The sequence below is a fragment of the Gavia stellata genome, chromosome 12 (genome assembly GCF_030936135.1).
Source record: "Gavia stellata isolate bGavSte3 chromosome 12, bGavSte3.hap2, whole genome shotgun sequence".
In the NCBI taxonomy this organism is placed as follows: Eukaryota; Metazoa; Chordata; class Aves; order Gaviiformes; family Gaviidae; genus Gavia; species Gavia stellata.
Genome location: NC_082605.1, coordinates 11,428,016 through 11,444,785, shown reverse-complemented (window position 1 = coordinate 11,444,785; position 16,770 = coordinate 11,428,016). Strand labels below are relative to the sequence as shown.

Here is a 16,770-nt window from a genome sequence, read left to right as displayed (position 1 = left end):
ATGCCTGACTGCCCCATCACCACATGACACTTACCTTGAACCCACTTGGACAAAAGAGGAGAGGAATCAAAGGTGCAGCGGAGATAGGATGCTACCACAGATTGTTGGGAAGCTGTCTTCCTTACTTTGCAAAAAGAGACAATAGCAAGAGCAAGGTGGCAGCTAGGATAACAATGACTTTCAGGAAGACAGCCTTGTAGACTCCAATGGGGAAGCGGTACTCAAAACCAGACAGGGTAAATAAGGCAGCTCTTTACGAAAGCTTGGGATTCTTTTCTTCCCAATGAGTGGAAAGATGACATGACCAACAGTATAGAGCATAGACAAGGGAGCTGAAGTCTAAGGTCTAGCTGTTTTGAGAGTGGCCCAAGTGCAAGAGGTAGCACGCGGAGGATAGGATGGATGAAGGACCAGTTATGCAGAAGGGCTCATTTGACATTTGAGAGCGGGTTTCAGAAAATTCTGTGCACCCACAATGTTTTCTGCCACAGATTTGTTCTCATGTCTTCAGTTTTGTCATATACCTTGCTAAGAATCACACAACACTAAGAGAGGCACTCGCTGGTTCAGTGACTTTGCATTTTCTAAAGGTATTTTCACTGGCCAATGCAGAACAAGTTTACAAGATTTTGTTTCATGCTATTTGCTTTAGTTGTTTTGTCAAGGGAACTAGAAAGCACAGAGGAACATAGACATCAATACTGAAAAAAGTACCTTATGAATTGGAATGAAATCCTGTAAAAGAGTAGAATCAGAAGCGAACAAGCATGATTCCTCTCTGAATTGCAGCACCGAGCTTTGCAGAAAGTTAACGAAGACTCCATATTCTACCACAGTTTTCATAATGCAATTTCTAATTAGCATTGTGGGAAGACGCAAGACAAATGTCCCATAGCAGGAAGCTTTTAAGAGTTTTACCCAAGCATAATATCAACATGCTTGAAAAAAATTGTTAATACTTTTCGTTATAAAGAACAGTCATCCATGTCTATTTTCCAGAACGTGAAGCTGTAATACTTGAGAAAAACATACAACTCAAGTATTTAAATTAGAATGTTTTCAAAACTTGTAAGTTTGACTTAATACACTATTAGCATGTTAAACAAGTATGTTAATTATTATAATTCATACATTTAAATGTTAATACCCTTACTCTGCCTCAAGTGTAAACAGATAAAATAAATATACAAGACATTCCTCCCATCATAATTTGTCTTCATGCAGAGTCATACAGTTCTTTCTAAAGGCTTGTTTATCAAAGCAGATAAACTTTCTCCTCCCTCTTTTAAGATGCCAGCAAACAAAGCTCAGACTTCAAAGGCTACATTAAAAAAGTAAGCCCTAGTACAGCTAATACTCTTTCAATGGCTCAAAAATACAATGCATCAGGAAAATAAGGAGCTCATCTCCACCAACCTAAGTCCATATAGCATATGCATAAACTAAAAAAAAAACCTTGCTAAGTAGTTAAAAAGGCCCTCAGACCTACTCATGGACACAACTAAAGGAATCTGCACTCCTGGCCAGCTGTATGAGCAAATGTTATGCATCTAATGCCTATCTGATTTTGTGGTAATTTACTACTGGTGTTCTTTTCTTCCACTGAAATGGGACATTTCATCAAGAGTTATAAAAAGCACAAACAGTGAGAAATTCTACTGCAGTCAGAAATTTTGTTAACAACTGTTCTAGTATTTGAATGAGTGCAATGAAGTTAAAAAAGACCATAAAAGGAGCAATGATGGGGAAAAAAAAGCCCCGGAAGATCAATAGCAGCTTGGTTCCCTCTATCCACTGTAGTATCTCTAGCCTTATGGAAAGGAAACCCCAATAAGGGTCAAAAAATCCTAAGAGCAAAGACTGAATTGGCCCATTTTTCATACTTGACTTAGTACACTCACTAAAATCCTTTTTAATGTCTTAGCAATTACACAGCCACTGGCAATATTAAAATTGCAAAAAGCTAGCCCCTTCCTATGTTCCAAAATATTTGTTTTGCCTGTGTGTTCTTTTCAACCATGTTATTTGTTAGTTCAGACTTCAACCAGAACTTTCCAAAAGTTGCAACTTCTCTTCAGATTGAAGAGACTATTCCTAGAAAGCGGATTTGATATTTTTTTTTTTTTTTGGCTTTTTACTCATGTTTCCACTCTCCCATCCATTAAATATAACCAGTTTTAAAATAAAAACGCAAGTTGGCTGTGTCTGTAAATGCAATACTTAAGTCCTAACATAAAAAGCATTTTCTGACCATATATAATCACAGATTCTCATTCTAAAACCATATCATAAAAGCTCCTTACTCTAATACAATTCCCCACTAAAACAGCATTTACTGTTTTGTTAGTAAATGCTAGCAGTACAGCTCCCAAATGGGTTGTGCTGTCATATTACGAATTCTAATCAACAGCTTGGGACTCAGATACAGAATAGCTACCTGTATATGCATGCTTAGCTTTCAGCTACAGACTTAGCCAAAGTACTTAGTGTTTGCCATGGACACAAACATTCACATAAAAGCAGCTACTGTCGCGCCAAGTCACTTCTTAAGCCAGTGAATCTTTATCAGCTGTAAGAATGCTTAGTTCCTGCATGATCCAGGAACAGAAATTTCAGATGAAAAAACACAACAGTTATTTTGTCAACAAAAAAAAATTCAGATGCAAATGCCTCAAATCTGGAAGGTCAGTTGTTCCATTTCCTTTTCTTCTTTTTTAATACGCCATCAAGCAGATGTTCATGACACAATTTCTCAGGTTTTATTCCAGCTTAAGAAGAGGCAAGAGAGATTCAGATCACCAAATATTTATTCTATAATTGCAAAGTAACTTGTACTTTTAGCACTAAAGGAGAAGTCACAGTTGTATTGTGTCTCGGCAAACAGCTTTAACCCTGATGGTGTCAAAAAAAGTATCTTTATTACGAATAAAAATTACCTCATTAAACATCACCAGGCAAGAGCTCCCTTTTGGATGCAGGTAATGGACCTCTCTATTTTAGATCACTAAAATTATCCAAATTACCAACTTTGAACACTGCCAACAATTAAACAACACTTTCATGTAGCACTTTCATGTAGCTTGGTCCACAACTACAACTGTCCCATGAAAAAGAATACTTGGGACACCTCAGCATGAACGCAGCAGTCAAATAAAATTATTACCTTTTCCAAATGTCCACAAGTATAAGCAAGCACTTACTCACCCGTATAAAAACTGTTCAAAGCAACATTTAAAGCAGAACTATATAACATACTTTCTAGACTTAATTTGAGGCATGACACCAGCAAGCAGATACAGTCGCTGAAATAGTGTTACAAGATTACAGGTACCCTAACATTAGACTCAAAAGTACATCTTCATAAAAGGTTTTTAAAGGATGCTACAAAGCAATTATTTTTGTAAATCTTTTGGAAATACAAAACTGCAATTATAAAGGAAGATGTGTACAGTAAGTTTAAGCTATAAAACACATCAAAGAGAGTACAAGTTACAGATCTCAAAAGAAAGACTAATGATCAAGATCCTTTAACATTAGTTTATAAAACTTATGTCATCATCTAAAATTCATCCAGCAACACCTATGCTGGGAAGGCTCAACATAAAGCTACGTGGGAAAGGGAAGAAGAAAATGGAGCACATTTTCATTTGATCAACCAGGGGAGACCAAAAAACCCACCTATCTGCACATATGCATATAAAATTGTTCAACTGCAGGCACATTTACATCAGGCTGCGATGCAGGCAAAATCCCCGAACAGGATGACCTAAAGAGCCCACAGGAATGCAATCTGGATGTCCAAGAACGGATCAAAGAAAGCAGGACAGTGTGTTGGTGCAGTGTTTTGCCAAACTAACCCTTCCCACACCCACTTCTGGAACACAGGGTCAGAGCAAGTCAAACAGCAGCTAAAATGTAGATCTGTATGAAATTTATCAGGAGGCAATATTCTGCAGCGGGATGTATGTATAACCTGTAGTGATTTCAGTAGGTGAGGTAGCATGTGTACACAGATTCCAAAACAAAAAACGAATTTTGAGAGAAAGTTGTCCATGTGTGTCAATGCAATGCATTCGTTCAAGTACAAAACCCACCAAAACCAATTTTCCCTCTGTTTACGTGAAAGTTAAAAGTTATCCAAACACAGCATACATACTCTTAACTTTCTATTTAACAGTCAGATTCATAAATTTAACTAAAAATCTGGATGACACAATGGGTAAAGAGCATTCAAATAGATTTAGAATATCCACATGCCTTTCTACGTTATAGGTAACATATTAATAGCAGTCTATCAGTTCTTCCTTTAATTACATAGGAAGGCCTCTGTGCATAGACCAAATCATTGGCTTATTGTCACAGGCAATATTTATATACCAACCAAAAGCCCTGCTTAAACAGCACAACCAGCAGCTTTACCTAATGTCAACTAGTTACACAGATAGCAAAAACAAATGTGCCCTTTCTATGACAATTTGTATTCCTAGCTTTCTCTTACAAATGCTGGAATATGAAGTCTAGGAAAAGTTCTCAAAAAGGAAGATTGAAAAAAAAACATTAGTTTCCCCTTTGAGTTCTTAAAAAGGAAGTAGTGGTTGAGAGCTGCAAGTGAAAGTGTTGTATTATTTCCACCCTTTTGGAATTAGGGGTGGAACTAGAAACATTATGACTTTCATTTAGTCCTTCTTTTCCTCCAAGTAAATTTTAAGAGAATTTCTATCTGACACATTTTGGTGGGAATTCTAAGTCAGAGAACAGAATAGAATTCGGCTGTCCTTGTTCACAGTATTGTAATTTCTCCTAAAGTAAATACCACCCTAACTATACATAGTGACTTACAGTTCTGGAATCCATAGAAACAAACGAAACTTCAAACTTATACTTTGTCCCTTAATAATATGTGATTATATTGACTCCACATAGCCTTAAAAATCCTCTGGCATTCAGCAAGAGGAATCCCTGTAATGATAGCAAGAAAACAACAAAGGGTTGCGATTACCTACCGAGATCAAAGACCCAAAAAAATAGTTTGGCTGCAGAATGGATTCTTTCACAACCAGATATAAAAAACAAAGCTTTTTTTTAAACAAAAAAATTTAAAATGTGAAGAATTACAAATAATTCTTTATGCCTCCTGAAAGCTTTCAGATTCTTCAAGCACCTGGAAACAGTAAGTGTAAGTGCAGAAAACAGCAATGCCAGGATAAAATTACAAGTAATAATACCACCAAAACTGATTTGCAATGCTATTGCCCATAAGTCCGTTCAACCATTACAGCTAACAACCAAAACAAGAGAAGAATCACAATTAATTGTGCTAGGAATTACTGGGAAAGGTCACCAGAAATTTAAAAAGCAAACAGGTAAGCAGGCTAAAAGCCCAGCTTTGCAAAACCAAGAGATCTGGCTTCTACCCTACAGAGTTAAGTATTACACTTTAAGAAAAGCAATTAAAAAATAGAAAGCAAAGCAGAGTCATCAAAATCTGCTAGGGGGAAGAGGTGTTAAAGAAGCAAAAAACCTCTTACAGAACATTAATAATATTGCATCAAAGACATCAAAGTTTTAGAAAGAAAATCTATGTTTAAACTTAATCTTGCTCAACATCCAGGAAAGGAAGAACTCTGAAAAAGTGCCAGTTAAGAGCAAAAACTGCCGTATCAGATAAGACTAATGGCATATGCAAACAGCAGCAGCCAGTACCGAATGTCTTCAAAAGAACTTGCTGTACAAATACCTATTTGGCTTGTAACAGAGCTTTTCTTCTTTGATTTGAAATATAAAAATTTCCATTCCTTCCTTTAAAAAGGTTATTACTCAATACACAGTTACAAGCATCCACAACTCTTGTATCTTAAGCTCTGGCATTAATTTTATTTTTATGGGAGAACTATTACAACTGTAATTATGAGAATATACAGCATTAATAACTTGTTCTTAGGTTTTTTTAATAGTCTCTTAATATAAGAGCAAAAGATGACTTGTCTGTTCTTATATAGCTTCTATATCTATCTCAGATGTTGCATCTTTCCTCTATTGAAGCCTTTCTGTCAATAAGTATTTTTAACACATTTCAATTATCATATGAAAACCAGAACTGAACAAGATGTTCCAACTGGGGACAAACTTTAACATCAGCACAATACCGTCAATGTATTTGTATTTAGTTACAAGTTCTCATTTTTGACTGAGCCTATCTCATCATCCATTCTTCAGTCTTTTCAATAGTTGGTTACGTTATTTCACAACCCAAAAAGATCTAAGAATAGCATATATTTTCCTCCAGTATGCACCATAGTTCAACTATCAATACTGAACTGTTCCTTAGCTTTGCAAAGATACTGTAAATTCCTCATGCCTTTAACTACCCTTGACTAAACCCAGTACTTCTTGTATTTGCTTTTTACATGTTTACAAAAGTAAAAAAAACAAACAAACAAAAAACCCCCAAAAACTGAACTGCTGCTAGTGTTCTCTGTGTTTTTCCACTCAACTACAGTGTTACTATTGGATTTTGGACTTTCTATTATAAGCCTGCTGGAAGTTCATCATTTATTTATACTTTCTCAAGATTGAAATAAACTCTAAGACATTGCTCAGACATGTGTGTCTGGTACAACATAACACAAAAATTGTATCTGATTAAATGACTGGCTCCAGCACAATTATTTTTCTTTTCAAAAAAGGAAACTGTTCTGAGTCTCTGGCAGAGAAAGATGTATTCTTGCAGGGACTTAAGATGGTACAGTCCAATCCATCTCTCTGCCTGAGGTTCCCACTCCTAAAGCAGACTGAAATAACACTTGTCTATACTCAACAAAAACATGACAATACTGCAAGCCTTCTTCCACTAATTCTGCTACAAGCAGAAATGCTTGTGGAAAGACAGACAAGTTGGGAACGTTAATTCATTGTCATAGCAATATTTAACTAAACTTGGAGCTCTTAGATAATCCAAACTCTCAGCAAGTGAGCAACATTAACAGGAAGCAATTATTGATGTGACTCAAAAGAAAATCCAGAGACAACAAACAATCATATAATTTAGTAGCAACAGCCTGTAAAATTGCTAGCTTTAAGGATGGAGACAGCATTCTTCCTTCCCTTTCACTTGCCAGCTTCCACAAACAATAATAATTTTCACTTTATATTACCACAAAAAACAAAATGCAACAAATCAGATGACTATTTGCCTACACATTTTGCCAGAGTTTTAGCTAGATCAGATTCAAATCATTATAACCAAAGTAGCACACTGACACAGTTAGACAATACTAACCCACAAGGCCCTTTACAGCATACATAAATTCAGTAACTTTAATTAGATAACAAAGCAACCAAAACTGTTCAAATTCAGCATGAAAAATAAGAGGGCAAAGCCAAATCAAAAATATTTCTCCAGTATAATGTAAATCCACCTGTAAATGATCAATGGATTGCTGCAATTAACACGTGAAAAAGTCAAAGAAAAACTCAAAAATAATTTTATATAATGAAAGTATATTAGGGAAGCGAGGTTTTACATTTATAAGCATGGGACCAGGAGCAAACTCAGACCATCCCGTTAGAGACATAAGGACAACACATTTACTAGCCTTCATTACTGCTAAGTAACCAGATTCATTTGAGGTTTGTAAAAATTCATTGCAAATACGAAAGGGATTTTTGTTTGTTTTTAAAACCTAGTCAATGTGTTGGTGTTCCTGGCTCAGGATAGATGCATCATGACTGCAATGGATCAGTTCCAAGAATTACAGTATTAGCTCTGCAGCAGTGGCTCTAGATGGTATCTCTGCAGGGAAATCCTTGTCAGCAGTAACTTACCTCTAATATAAATGGCCACCAGCACTCCTACACTGAGTTCTAAAAGTATGGTGGTGAAGTTTGCCGAAACCAAGAACTCCCTACCCCATACTACTCTTATGATCATATCAGCATAAAATTGGGTAGTTTATTCAGGGTGAAAATCACTTACATAAAAATATTAACAGGTGTATCTAAAGGCTGGCTGACACCACCCTCTTACTGAAAGCATCTAGGCACTGAAATTTCACCTTAATGCACTACAGCAGATCTCAGGTCAATCTCCCAGGGCACTTGGAACAAACATTCAATGTTTGTAAGATAAAGTGTCTCCTCTACAGACACTGCAGACTGTAAGCATACACCAACATCAAAAGTACTGAAAAACAAAACATTTATTCAGCTCTCAAAGACAACAATTGTAACAGAAAGCTGAGAAGATGTAATAGAGGAAAAATAAATAAGAGACATGGTATCGAACAAAAGAAATGCTACCAATACATGAGAAATTAAACACCCCTTACAGAGATCAGCACCAAATAGCCCAGAGTATCACACAGGAATCTCTGTAAGAAGCAGCAGAAAAAAAAGAATCTCCCATTAAAATCCTGCAACCCCAAATACCATTCTTCATATGCCACTAAATTTTGTAAGATAGATTTACTAATATACTTCGGAACAAACAGGATGTCCAAAGGAGATGTCCTATGCTTCTTGAATCATGCCAAATTCTTGTTCTCCACAAAACATTCTATGTAATGTTAAGCGAACAACATATTTCCTTTTCTCTTCTTTCTTTTGTGGTCAATATACTTTTATCCCTAGCACAATACAGCAAAAAAAGAGAGCATCTATCCTTTCAACTCCTGTTTATCAATCTATTTCTTGCATTGGTGGTCCAAAATTAGATGCAGTATCCTAGACATGGTCTAACAAGCTGCAAGAGGTTCTTCCTTTCCAAGAGCCAGACTTCACATTTGTCCGTGTTCAGACTCCTGAGGTTCCTGCCTGCCCGTTTGTTCAGCAAGGTCAGGTCCCTCTGGATGGCAGCCCTGCCCTTGAGCATATCAACTCATTCCCCACCACACCAACACTCCCAGATTTGGTGTCGTCTTCAAACTTGACTAGAGTGTACTTCACCATGTCCTTCAGGTCATTGATAAAAAACGTTAAATGGGACAGGTCATAATATAGACTCCTGCAGTATTCTGCTTGTTACCGACATCCAGGTAGAGCACCACCTATTAACCACAACTGAGCTTGATCCTCAAACCAGTTTTATTTACAAAATCCATACTGACCATTATAAAATCATCATCATCTTCATATGCTCAGAAGAGCGTTACAAAACTTGTTCCAAGATTTTCCCAGGGACTCAAACAAAGCTAGCCAGTCTGTAATTCCCTGGCTGAACCTTTGGGGTTGTTGTTTTGGGGTGTTGGTTTTTGGTTTGTTGTTTGGAGTGCTTTTGTTGGGTTGGAGGTTTTTTTGGGGGGGGGGCAGGGTTGGTTGGTTTGTTTGTTTTATTTAAAGAGCATGCTCCCTGCAGGAAGTGTTCTGTAACATTTTTACCTCACATATTTTAAGCCTAGAAGCCATAAAGCACAGCCTTAATAGATTTCATTCGCTATTATGTGGCTTTCCATTTACTAGTTAGCATTTCTGTAACCAAGATACTATGAACGTGCTCAATCCAATTCATACCTGCTTTGAATTAAATTAAAACAGTAGTATTAGCTACCACCGTAACACAAACTTATGCCTACACATTTTTTTTTCAGTTGTTAAAAATGACCAGTTATTTGGAGCCCTTTTGGTCTAAGAAAATACTTTATTTCTCACACAGTTTCTCAGCACCTTTGGTAAACTGTGGCAATGCATTCTCTTTAAAAGGTACTTACAATAGCCACTCACAACAATCTAAGGCACTGAATAATTCCAATTTTTGAAAGCCTGGATATCTGTCGGAAACTTCAGGTTTCTAATAAAAGCTTCCACCACATCTGCCAGAAGCATTTCAGCCTGGGAGAAGTCACATACAAATTCTCAAGGGTTTTCAAAATGCTTATTTTTAAAAACAAACAAACAAAAACCCCAAAACAACAACAAAAAAGTTTAAGACTATTTAAATTAAGCCATTTTTACAGAGTTTCCATCCATATGCAGTGATAGAAGCTGAACAATCATATTCAGATTTTCTGAACTATAGCCCACTTTTTCTTTTGCTTTGATTCACACTTTTTGGAACACTCCATGCTCAGCACAACATCCACTGCCTACATATCTAGTGACTCACTTTCTCAGGCATCTCTTTAAAAGATTCATTAACTTGTAATTACTCAAAAAAAAAAATCAAAATCCATCTTAAGCATAAGCTTCTAATGTTATTGCTGTATGAAAAATCCACAAGGAGATACTACACTGTTTCTGCAAACACAAGCAAAAAGAGGCATTGCACTGGTTGTCTATAAAAGTATTACTAAGCACAGAAAAATCCGAGTATAGATATTCCCCCCAACACCTCCTTCCACATTTTTAGGCTTACATGTTACATTAAAAATATTTTAAAAAGCAAACCCAGCTTCAAATATCTGCTTTTAATTGCTATTTTCCGGTGATCTTGAAAACTCACCCTACTTTTATCCTTAATAATGCTGGTGTTACATAGACATTATCTCCTTTGGGCACGTAACTTTTTCCATGCATAATTAAAGCGCCTTTATACAAAGTAAACAGTCACATCTTTCTACTCTAAGTAACATGTCATCTTCAACTTGGTCTACTTATGTGACATACTTTAGCATAAGCCTACCTCTGCCTCAAAAAACCCCCTGCATACTAGTTTCCTTGACACTGCTTACTGATGCTCCCTCTCTTCTGTTCCTACCCTTCTTTACAGATAATGCTAATACAATTGTTTACAGACTACATAGTAATCAGGATCACTCAGATGATTCACTAAAACAAAACAAACAAAACTCCAAACCCTCAAGAAAAAAAAATTATTAGAGTATTTCAAGGTCTTTCACCTTTCATAAAGCCCAGAATTAATACAAGTCCTATATATAAGCTTCTAAGAGATGTTTACAAACATTGTGGCAAGAAGAATTTATGCAGTTTTAAATATAGGTCATTGATAGAATAATGAAATATTCTTGAACGAGATGTACTTACAGTAAGTTCTGTAAACAATGATAATAAACGTTCCTGCATGCAAATGTTCTGGCATAATTTTACAGTTTTGTTTGTACTTTGAAAACACCACAGAATTCTTTAAACTAGTATTTGCAATTCAAGACTAAGACTGTATTTATCAACGTCTTCCACCTGCCTTTTCACAACTGCATTTCATATCTAACGATGCATTTTTCTCTGTCCTCCAACTGTCTCACAATTTACCATTCAGATACTCAACCAGATGAAAAAACAGACCTTATTGCCAAGAAACAAATACAGAATCCAAAATTCTCCACACTGCTGTATCAATGTTTTAAACCTTTTACAGTACCACAAGATCTAACATGTAAAATTTACAGCAATATATTCCTATGCATGATTTTAAAATCCCTCTTCAACTGATCACTATGGCTACTGATCCAGATATCCACCTGGCCAATTTTCCTTAAGACCCCCATCAAATCCTCACATGACTGTCTCTCAACAACTATCACATGCCATCCACTTATCTACTACTACGAGATGCTATTTTAGATCAGCTAGATAAAAATGAGTAAGTGTATAATTTTCACCTGTATTAGAAAAGCCAAAGCTAACTGCAATTCAAAAACAAACCAAAAAACCCACAGATGACTGTCTTCTAAGCTTGTTTATTAGTTAGCAGACTTGCTCAACGCTCAATGCTTTGTCAAATTAACCATCTTTAATACGGCTAGACTATTTGTAACCATAAAAGAGCACATGGGGGGCTTAAAATCTTTATAAATCACAAGAAATGTTGATAAAAAGCTATATGCATAGTACTTTTTAATTTAAAAATAGTACAATAAATTGGAACATTTTACTTTGTTGAGTCAAACAAAGGATAAAAACTAAGCTTAAACTGAAAATATTTCATGCACGTAAGTTTTCTGAAGTCTCCAAAAATGCACATCACATACACAACAGAGCAAAACCAACATGCTTAATGAAACACTAATACAGATAGCAGTTTGCACAATTACATGCAGGTAACTTGAAAGCCATGCCATAACCCAGCCTTAAGAAATTAAACGCTTGTCTTGTCCCATCATGCCCAGGTATTGCATAACATAGGATAGTTAACAATGGAAGGTTTGAGAACTTTGACTGCGTTGTACTGTTCCTCATGCTGTGTCATACTACTAAAAAATACTGCATTAATTACAGACCGTGTTATTCTTAAAATCAAGAGCTACACTGACCACATTTCATAGAAGGGCATGCTGCGAAGCTAAGACACAGAGCTGATTTAGAGCATATGAAGTTCTAGGGCATAACATCAATATATTTTTTTAAAAGTACACTAGCACACTACTGAGCAACTGAAATCTGCACTTTGTTCATTTCTTGCTGGATATTTAAAACCAACTTGACAGTCATTAAGTAAAATAACTTTACTTGTCCCAGTTCAATCCCTAGTGGACAAAAAATGCACTACAGAACCCCAAAACTTAACACTTAACAAGATAGTTAGCCTTCTGAGAGGAACAGTTAAGACAACACAGGATATACTTTAAAGCCATTTTCACTATCAATGAGAAAGTTATCTTGCATGCCATTTGCTACACTCCTGCTGCCAGCAACAAACCTTTTATCAGACCCAAACAACAAAATACTCTTTATAAAACTTCAAGAGGGCAAGTAGGAAGAGTGCCAAACAAACCCAGTATTTTTTTAAAATGTTTTTTGATACTCCTCGAAACGAGATTTATTTACATGCTCAGCTAAAATAGTAATTTCTCAGCATTTAAAAAAATACTATTACACCATTATATTCATACAAGCCTGTGCTTTCAGATTTGTATTACTCACCTCAAAATCACCTACTTTCAGCAATGAATAATATGCTTGCAAATTCTTCAGTACTTATCATTTTCAACTGTTAGTTTTATGTACTTTTAATAATATTTAAAGTTTCTGCTTCGTAAGAAATTATCAACTTACCTGAAAATGAATCATTTTAACTATAACACAAATCTTACTCCTTCCACATGAAACCATATTTATTACAGCAAAACCAAAGTGATCTGCAATCTACAGGGACGTGCTAAAACAAACGTGCAGTTCATTATTTTTAAATAAAGAAAACATCTTACCTTGCCTGTCTTGTGATCAAACCAGACAAGAGCATGGTTCCTGGACAGCACCTTACAGTCAAAAGTTGCATTATTCTGAGCTGGCCGGCAGCGAGCCACTGAGCGGCCAATCTTGACGGGCTCGTCCAGGTAGACATGACGCTCCTGAAACGGATGAGAGTTCGGGCGGCAAGTGAAGATGGCCAAGGCTGAAGGCATCGAGGACAGATTGGAGTTGCCACACCGACCAGAGATGAAGAGAGCCTCTTCTGATGCAGACTGTCCTCCACAATTTTTAACCCAAACCTCCACAGCAACTTTATATTAAAGCAGGACAAACATTATCGTATGAGAGGCCTAACAACTCATTGTTTCAGTGTGTAAACTAATTCTGGCAATAATCCAGTGAAAAAAACCCATTATGTCTTTTAATAGTATCAGCGGTGGCCCAAAAAATGTCTAAAATGCGCAACTTTTAATCCATTCTCCTCTGGAAGAATAGGAACGAGCATCTGATTCCTTCAAAGAGAAGCAAAGGCTCCTTGAAAGAAGGGTAGAATGTCTTAAATCCAAGTAGATGAGTCATACAAGTACTTTGTTTGTAACCTCAACTGCCTTCTTTTCCCCCACCTCCCGTAAACAACACTGACCAAAATTCTGACCAATGAAACATGGAAGCAAGGAAAGGTTTAGGGAAGGGGGATGAGCAAGAAGGATTAGCGTCCCCTCTCAAAACGCACAGATCAGGAGTTGGAAGGTGAATACGAAGCCCTCACTCCACAACAGGGATCTAGTCACTTCACATGGCAATCCACGTTTCACCATCTTCATATACTAAACCAAAGCAGAATAGGTGGTCCTCGATTTAGGATGGGCTATGAGAGCTATACTGTTTTCCTCCCCTACACCCCAAATAAAGCCTAACTGGTCTACAGTTTCAGGCAGCCACTCAGATAAGGAACTTGATAAGGCATGGAGAGAGCTTCAAACTCTCCTTCTCTCGGGGACAAACCAACGCGTGGGAAGGGTCCTTCGGGGACGGCCTACGAGGTGCACTGACAGGTTGCTCCCAGGCGGTGCCCGCGATGGCTCTGGCTGGCAGCAGTGGGCAAGCGTCCCTCCGCGGCGGGTCTGCTGGCGGCGGGCCGGCGGGCGGGCGGGGGCGCGGGGGCCGGCGGAGGAGGGAGGCGAGCAGGGGGCTGCTCCAGGAAGTCTCCGCCAGAAGCCCCCGGCGCGGGGAGCGGCGGGCCGGGAGGCGGCGTCCCCTCCGCTCCGCTCAGCCCCTCCGCAGGTGGCTGCGCATGAGGAGGGCCCGCTCCTCAGCCCCCCGCGCTCTCCGCCCGCCGAGCGCGGCTCCACTAGCCCGGCGGCGGCGGCCGGCCCTGCGGCGGCGGGAGAGGCCTGGCGGCCGGGCCCGGACGCCTCCCGCTCGGTAGCTCTGCCTCTCAGGCAGCCGCCGACCACGAAAACTTTCCTCCGACCTGCAGAGCCGAAAACAAACCGGGTCAGACGCGTCCCTCGCCCGGCTCGGTCCCGCGCCTCCCCCGGCCTAGCGCTGCCCGGCCCCGAGGGAGGCACGGGGCGCACCAGGGCTCCACTCCCTCCCTTACCTTCAGCGCAGCGGCCGCCATAGTGACTGGAAACCTACCCGGTGTAGCAGCGGCGCCGCTGCCGGGGAGGGGCGGGGGTCGGCGGGGGGAGGGCAGGCGGTGGCGGAGGGAGGAGCCGTCCTCAGCGGGGCCTGACCAAAGGGAAGACGCCGCGGCCGCCTCCAGCCTCCGCGCGGGCGACTGCGCAGGCGCGGGAACCGGGTCTGCGCCGGCGCGCTGCGCCCAGTGAAGCTGCGGCGGCGGCCGAGGCCCCGCCCCGTTGCTGCTACAGCCCTCTTCCGGGTGCGCGGGGCGGGGGGGGAGCAGCGCCGGGGGGGTGGGGGCGATGCGCCGCTGAGGGGCGGTGGGCTGAGCGGTGAGGGGCGAACGGTTATGCGGGGGGCCGAGCGGCCTCCTGTGAAGCGGGAAAAGGGGTGAAGGGCTGCTGTGCAAAGGCACAGCTAGGACGTGTTAGCAGGTGGGAGCGGGGGCAGGTCTCTGAAGGTGAGTGAGCCCCCGGGGCCGGGTGCCGACTCTTTCCCCTCCCCTGTTCTCCTCAGCTCTGCCCTTGGCGGGGAGGGAGGGAGGAAAGGAGCGAGCGAGCCAGCGGGGCTCGTCTGCCGTTAAGTAGGGGAGCCCTGAGGAGAAACTGGGGTCACAGTTTATCAGCAGAGCTTTCATGAGAGAGTGCAGGAGTCTCCACGACATCCTCCTGCCTTCCCTGTGCTCTTCTTGTCGTTTTATGATCCCAGGTGGAAAATTTTGGAAGCCGCAGTGTCATTTGACGTGTCTTGGGGAGGGAGAAATGCTTGGCCGTGTTTTGTCGTCTCTAGTTACAGGTTGGCCGCTGCGGGGGTGAACCCCTGAAGTGGTAACTGTCGGCACAAGGCCCAGTGACAGGGAAGGGTCAGGGCAGGACAGAGGTGGGGTCACTGGTGCAGTGTTCTCCCTTGGTAGGTCTTGGAGCATCATCCAAGGTCATATTTATCCCCGTTTTCTAGACGCCAAGGGGAGGTTGTTCCTTTTTCAAGGTCGTATGGTAGGCTAGTGCCAAACAGGTTTCTCCGGTCTGAATTAATTTTTAAGTCCATCATTCCCTATAAAGCAAACAAGCGGAGATTGGTTGATATAAGATAGATGTCGGAGTCGTGCCAGCACTATAATTACCCTGTGACAAGGTGTTAGGATTAGGGATATGGGAGGGTTCTCTGATGCCAGAAAGGCCAGGCAGCGGTGGAGGAGAGAAGTGGAGCTGGGCCAGGCAGTTCAGCCAGCAATATATGAGGGAAATAAGCAACAACTGAGGTAAGGCAGTGCAGTGTATGAGAGAAAGCATGATTGCTGTGCTGTTACTTACAGCACAGTAAAATCTCAGGTTGTCTTCATTTTTTTTTATCCTTTCTTTTTGACTGCATTGTGATTTTGGGGGGTATGTGATTCATTTCAGCCTATTTTTCTTCTGTTTTCTTCCAATGATCCAGTGAGAAAAAGACAGCAAAAACAGACTGTAACATCTGCGTTTGAAGCAAAGAAATGAAATCCAAGATGAGAGACAAGTCTGATTTTTGAAGACAAAAAAAGAAAGACTAATAGGTGGAATCTTTAGGACTGTATGTCCATAGTTTTCAGTTCTTCTGACAGGAGAAAAACAAATATCTGGCACACCACTTCATGGCTTTAATCGGCTTGTTTATGAGATTATACTACTGTCATAAATATATTCCTAATGTACTAATTTTTTAAATAAATGGAAATTCAGTATGACTATTGCTCATAGCACACAAGGGGCCATAAGTAATCAAAAGGGGGAAGGCAAGGGGTATAAAAACAGGATGGGGAAGATGGGGAATAAATTTAAGTCCATCAGGAGTTAGATTTGAGGGAAAGAGTTGTAAAAGTAGAAATAATTGAGAACGTTTTGGAGTTGCAAAGGCATAAAAAGTGTGAACAAAGAATACTACAGGTGTTGGAATGAAAAGGATGTTTATGAGAGCGTTTTTTATATTTTTGTATGCATGTTTAATGGAGAAAGGAGTCTGAAAGTAAACTCAAAGATGAAGAAGAACCATAACCATCTATAGAGCCTAAGAGAATCAAGTAAAAAA

General features: G+C 39.9%; 1 protein-coding gene across 18 annotated transcripts in view; it reads right to left on the bottom strand.

Moving 5' to 3' along the window:
* Positions 1-14,179, bottom strand: part of SLMAP (sarcolemma associated protein) — a 92,018-nt gene extending 77,839 nt beyond the window's left edge. For all 18 annotated transcript variants that reach the window (XM_059823324.1, XM_059823321.1, XM_059823322.1 and 15 more), the window contains exon 1: positions 13,098-14,179. In XM_059823324.1, coding sequence (XP_059679307.1) covers positions 13,098-13,295 — 198 coding nt within the window. In that variant the 5' untranslated portion in view covers positions 13,296-14,179. The remainder of the gene's footprint in view (positions 1-13,097) is intronic.
* Between the last annotated feature and the right edge of the window lie 2,591 nt (positions 14,180-16,770).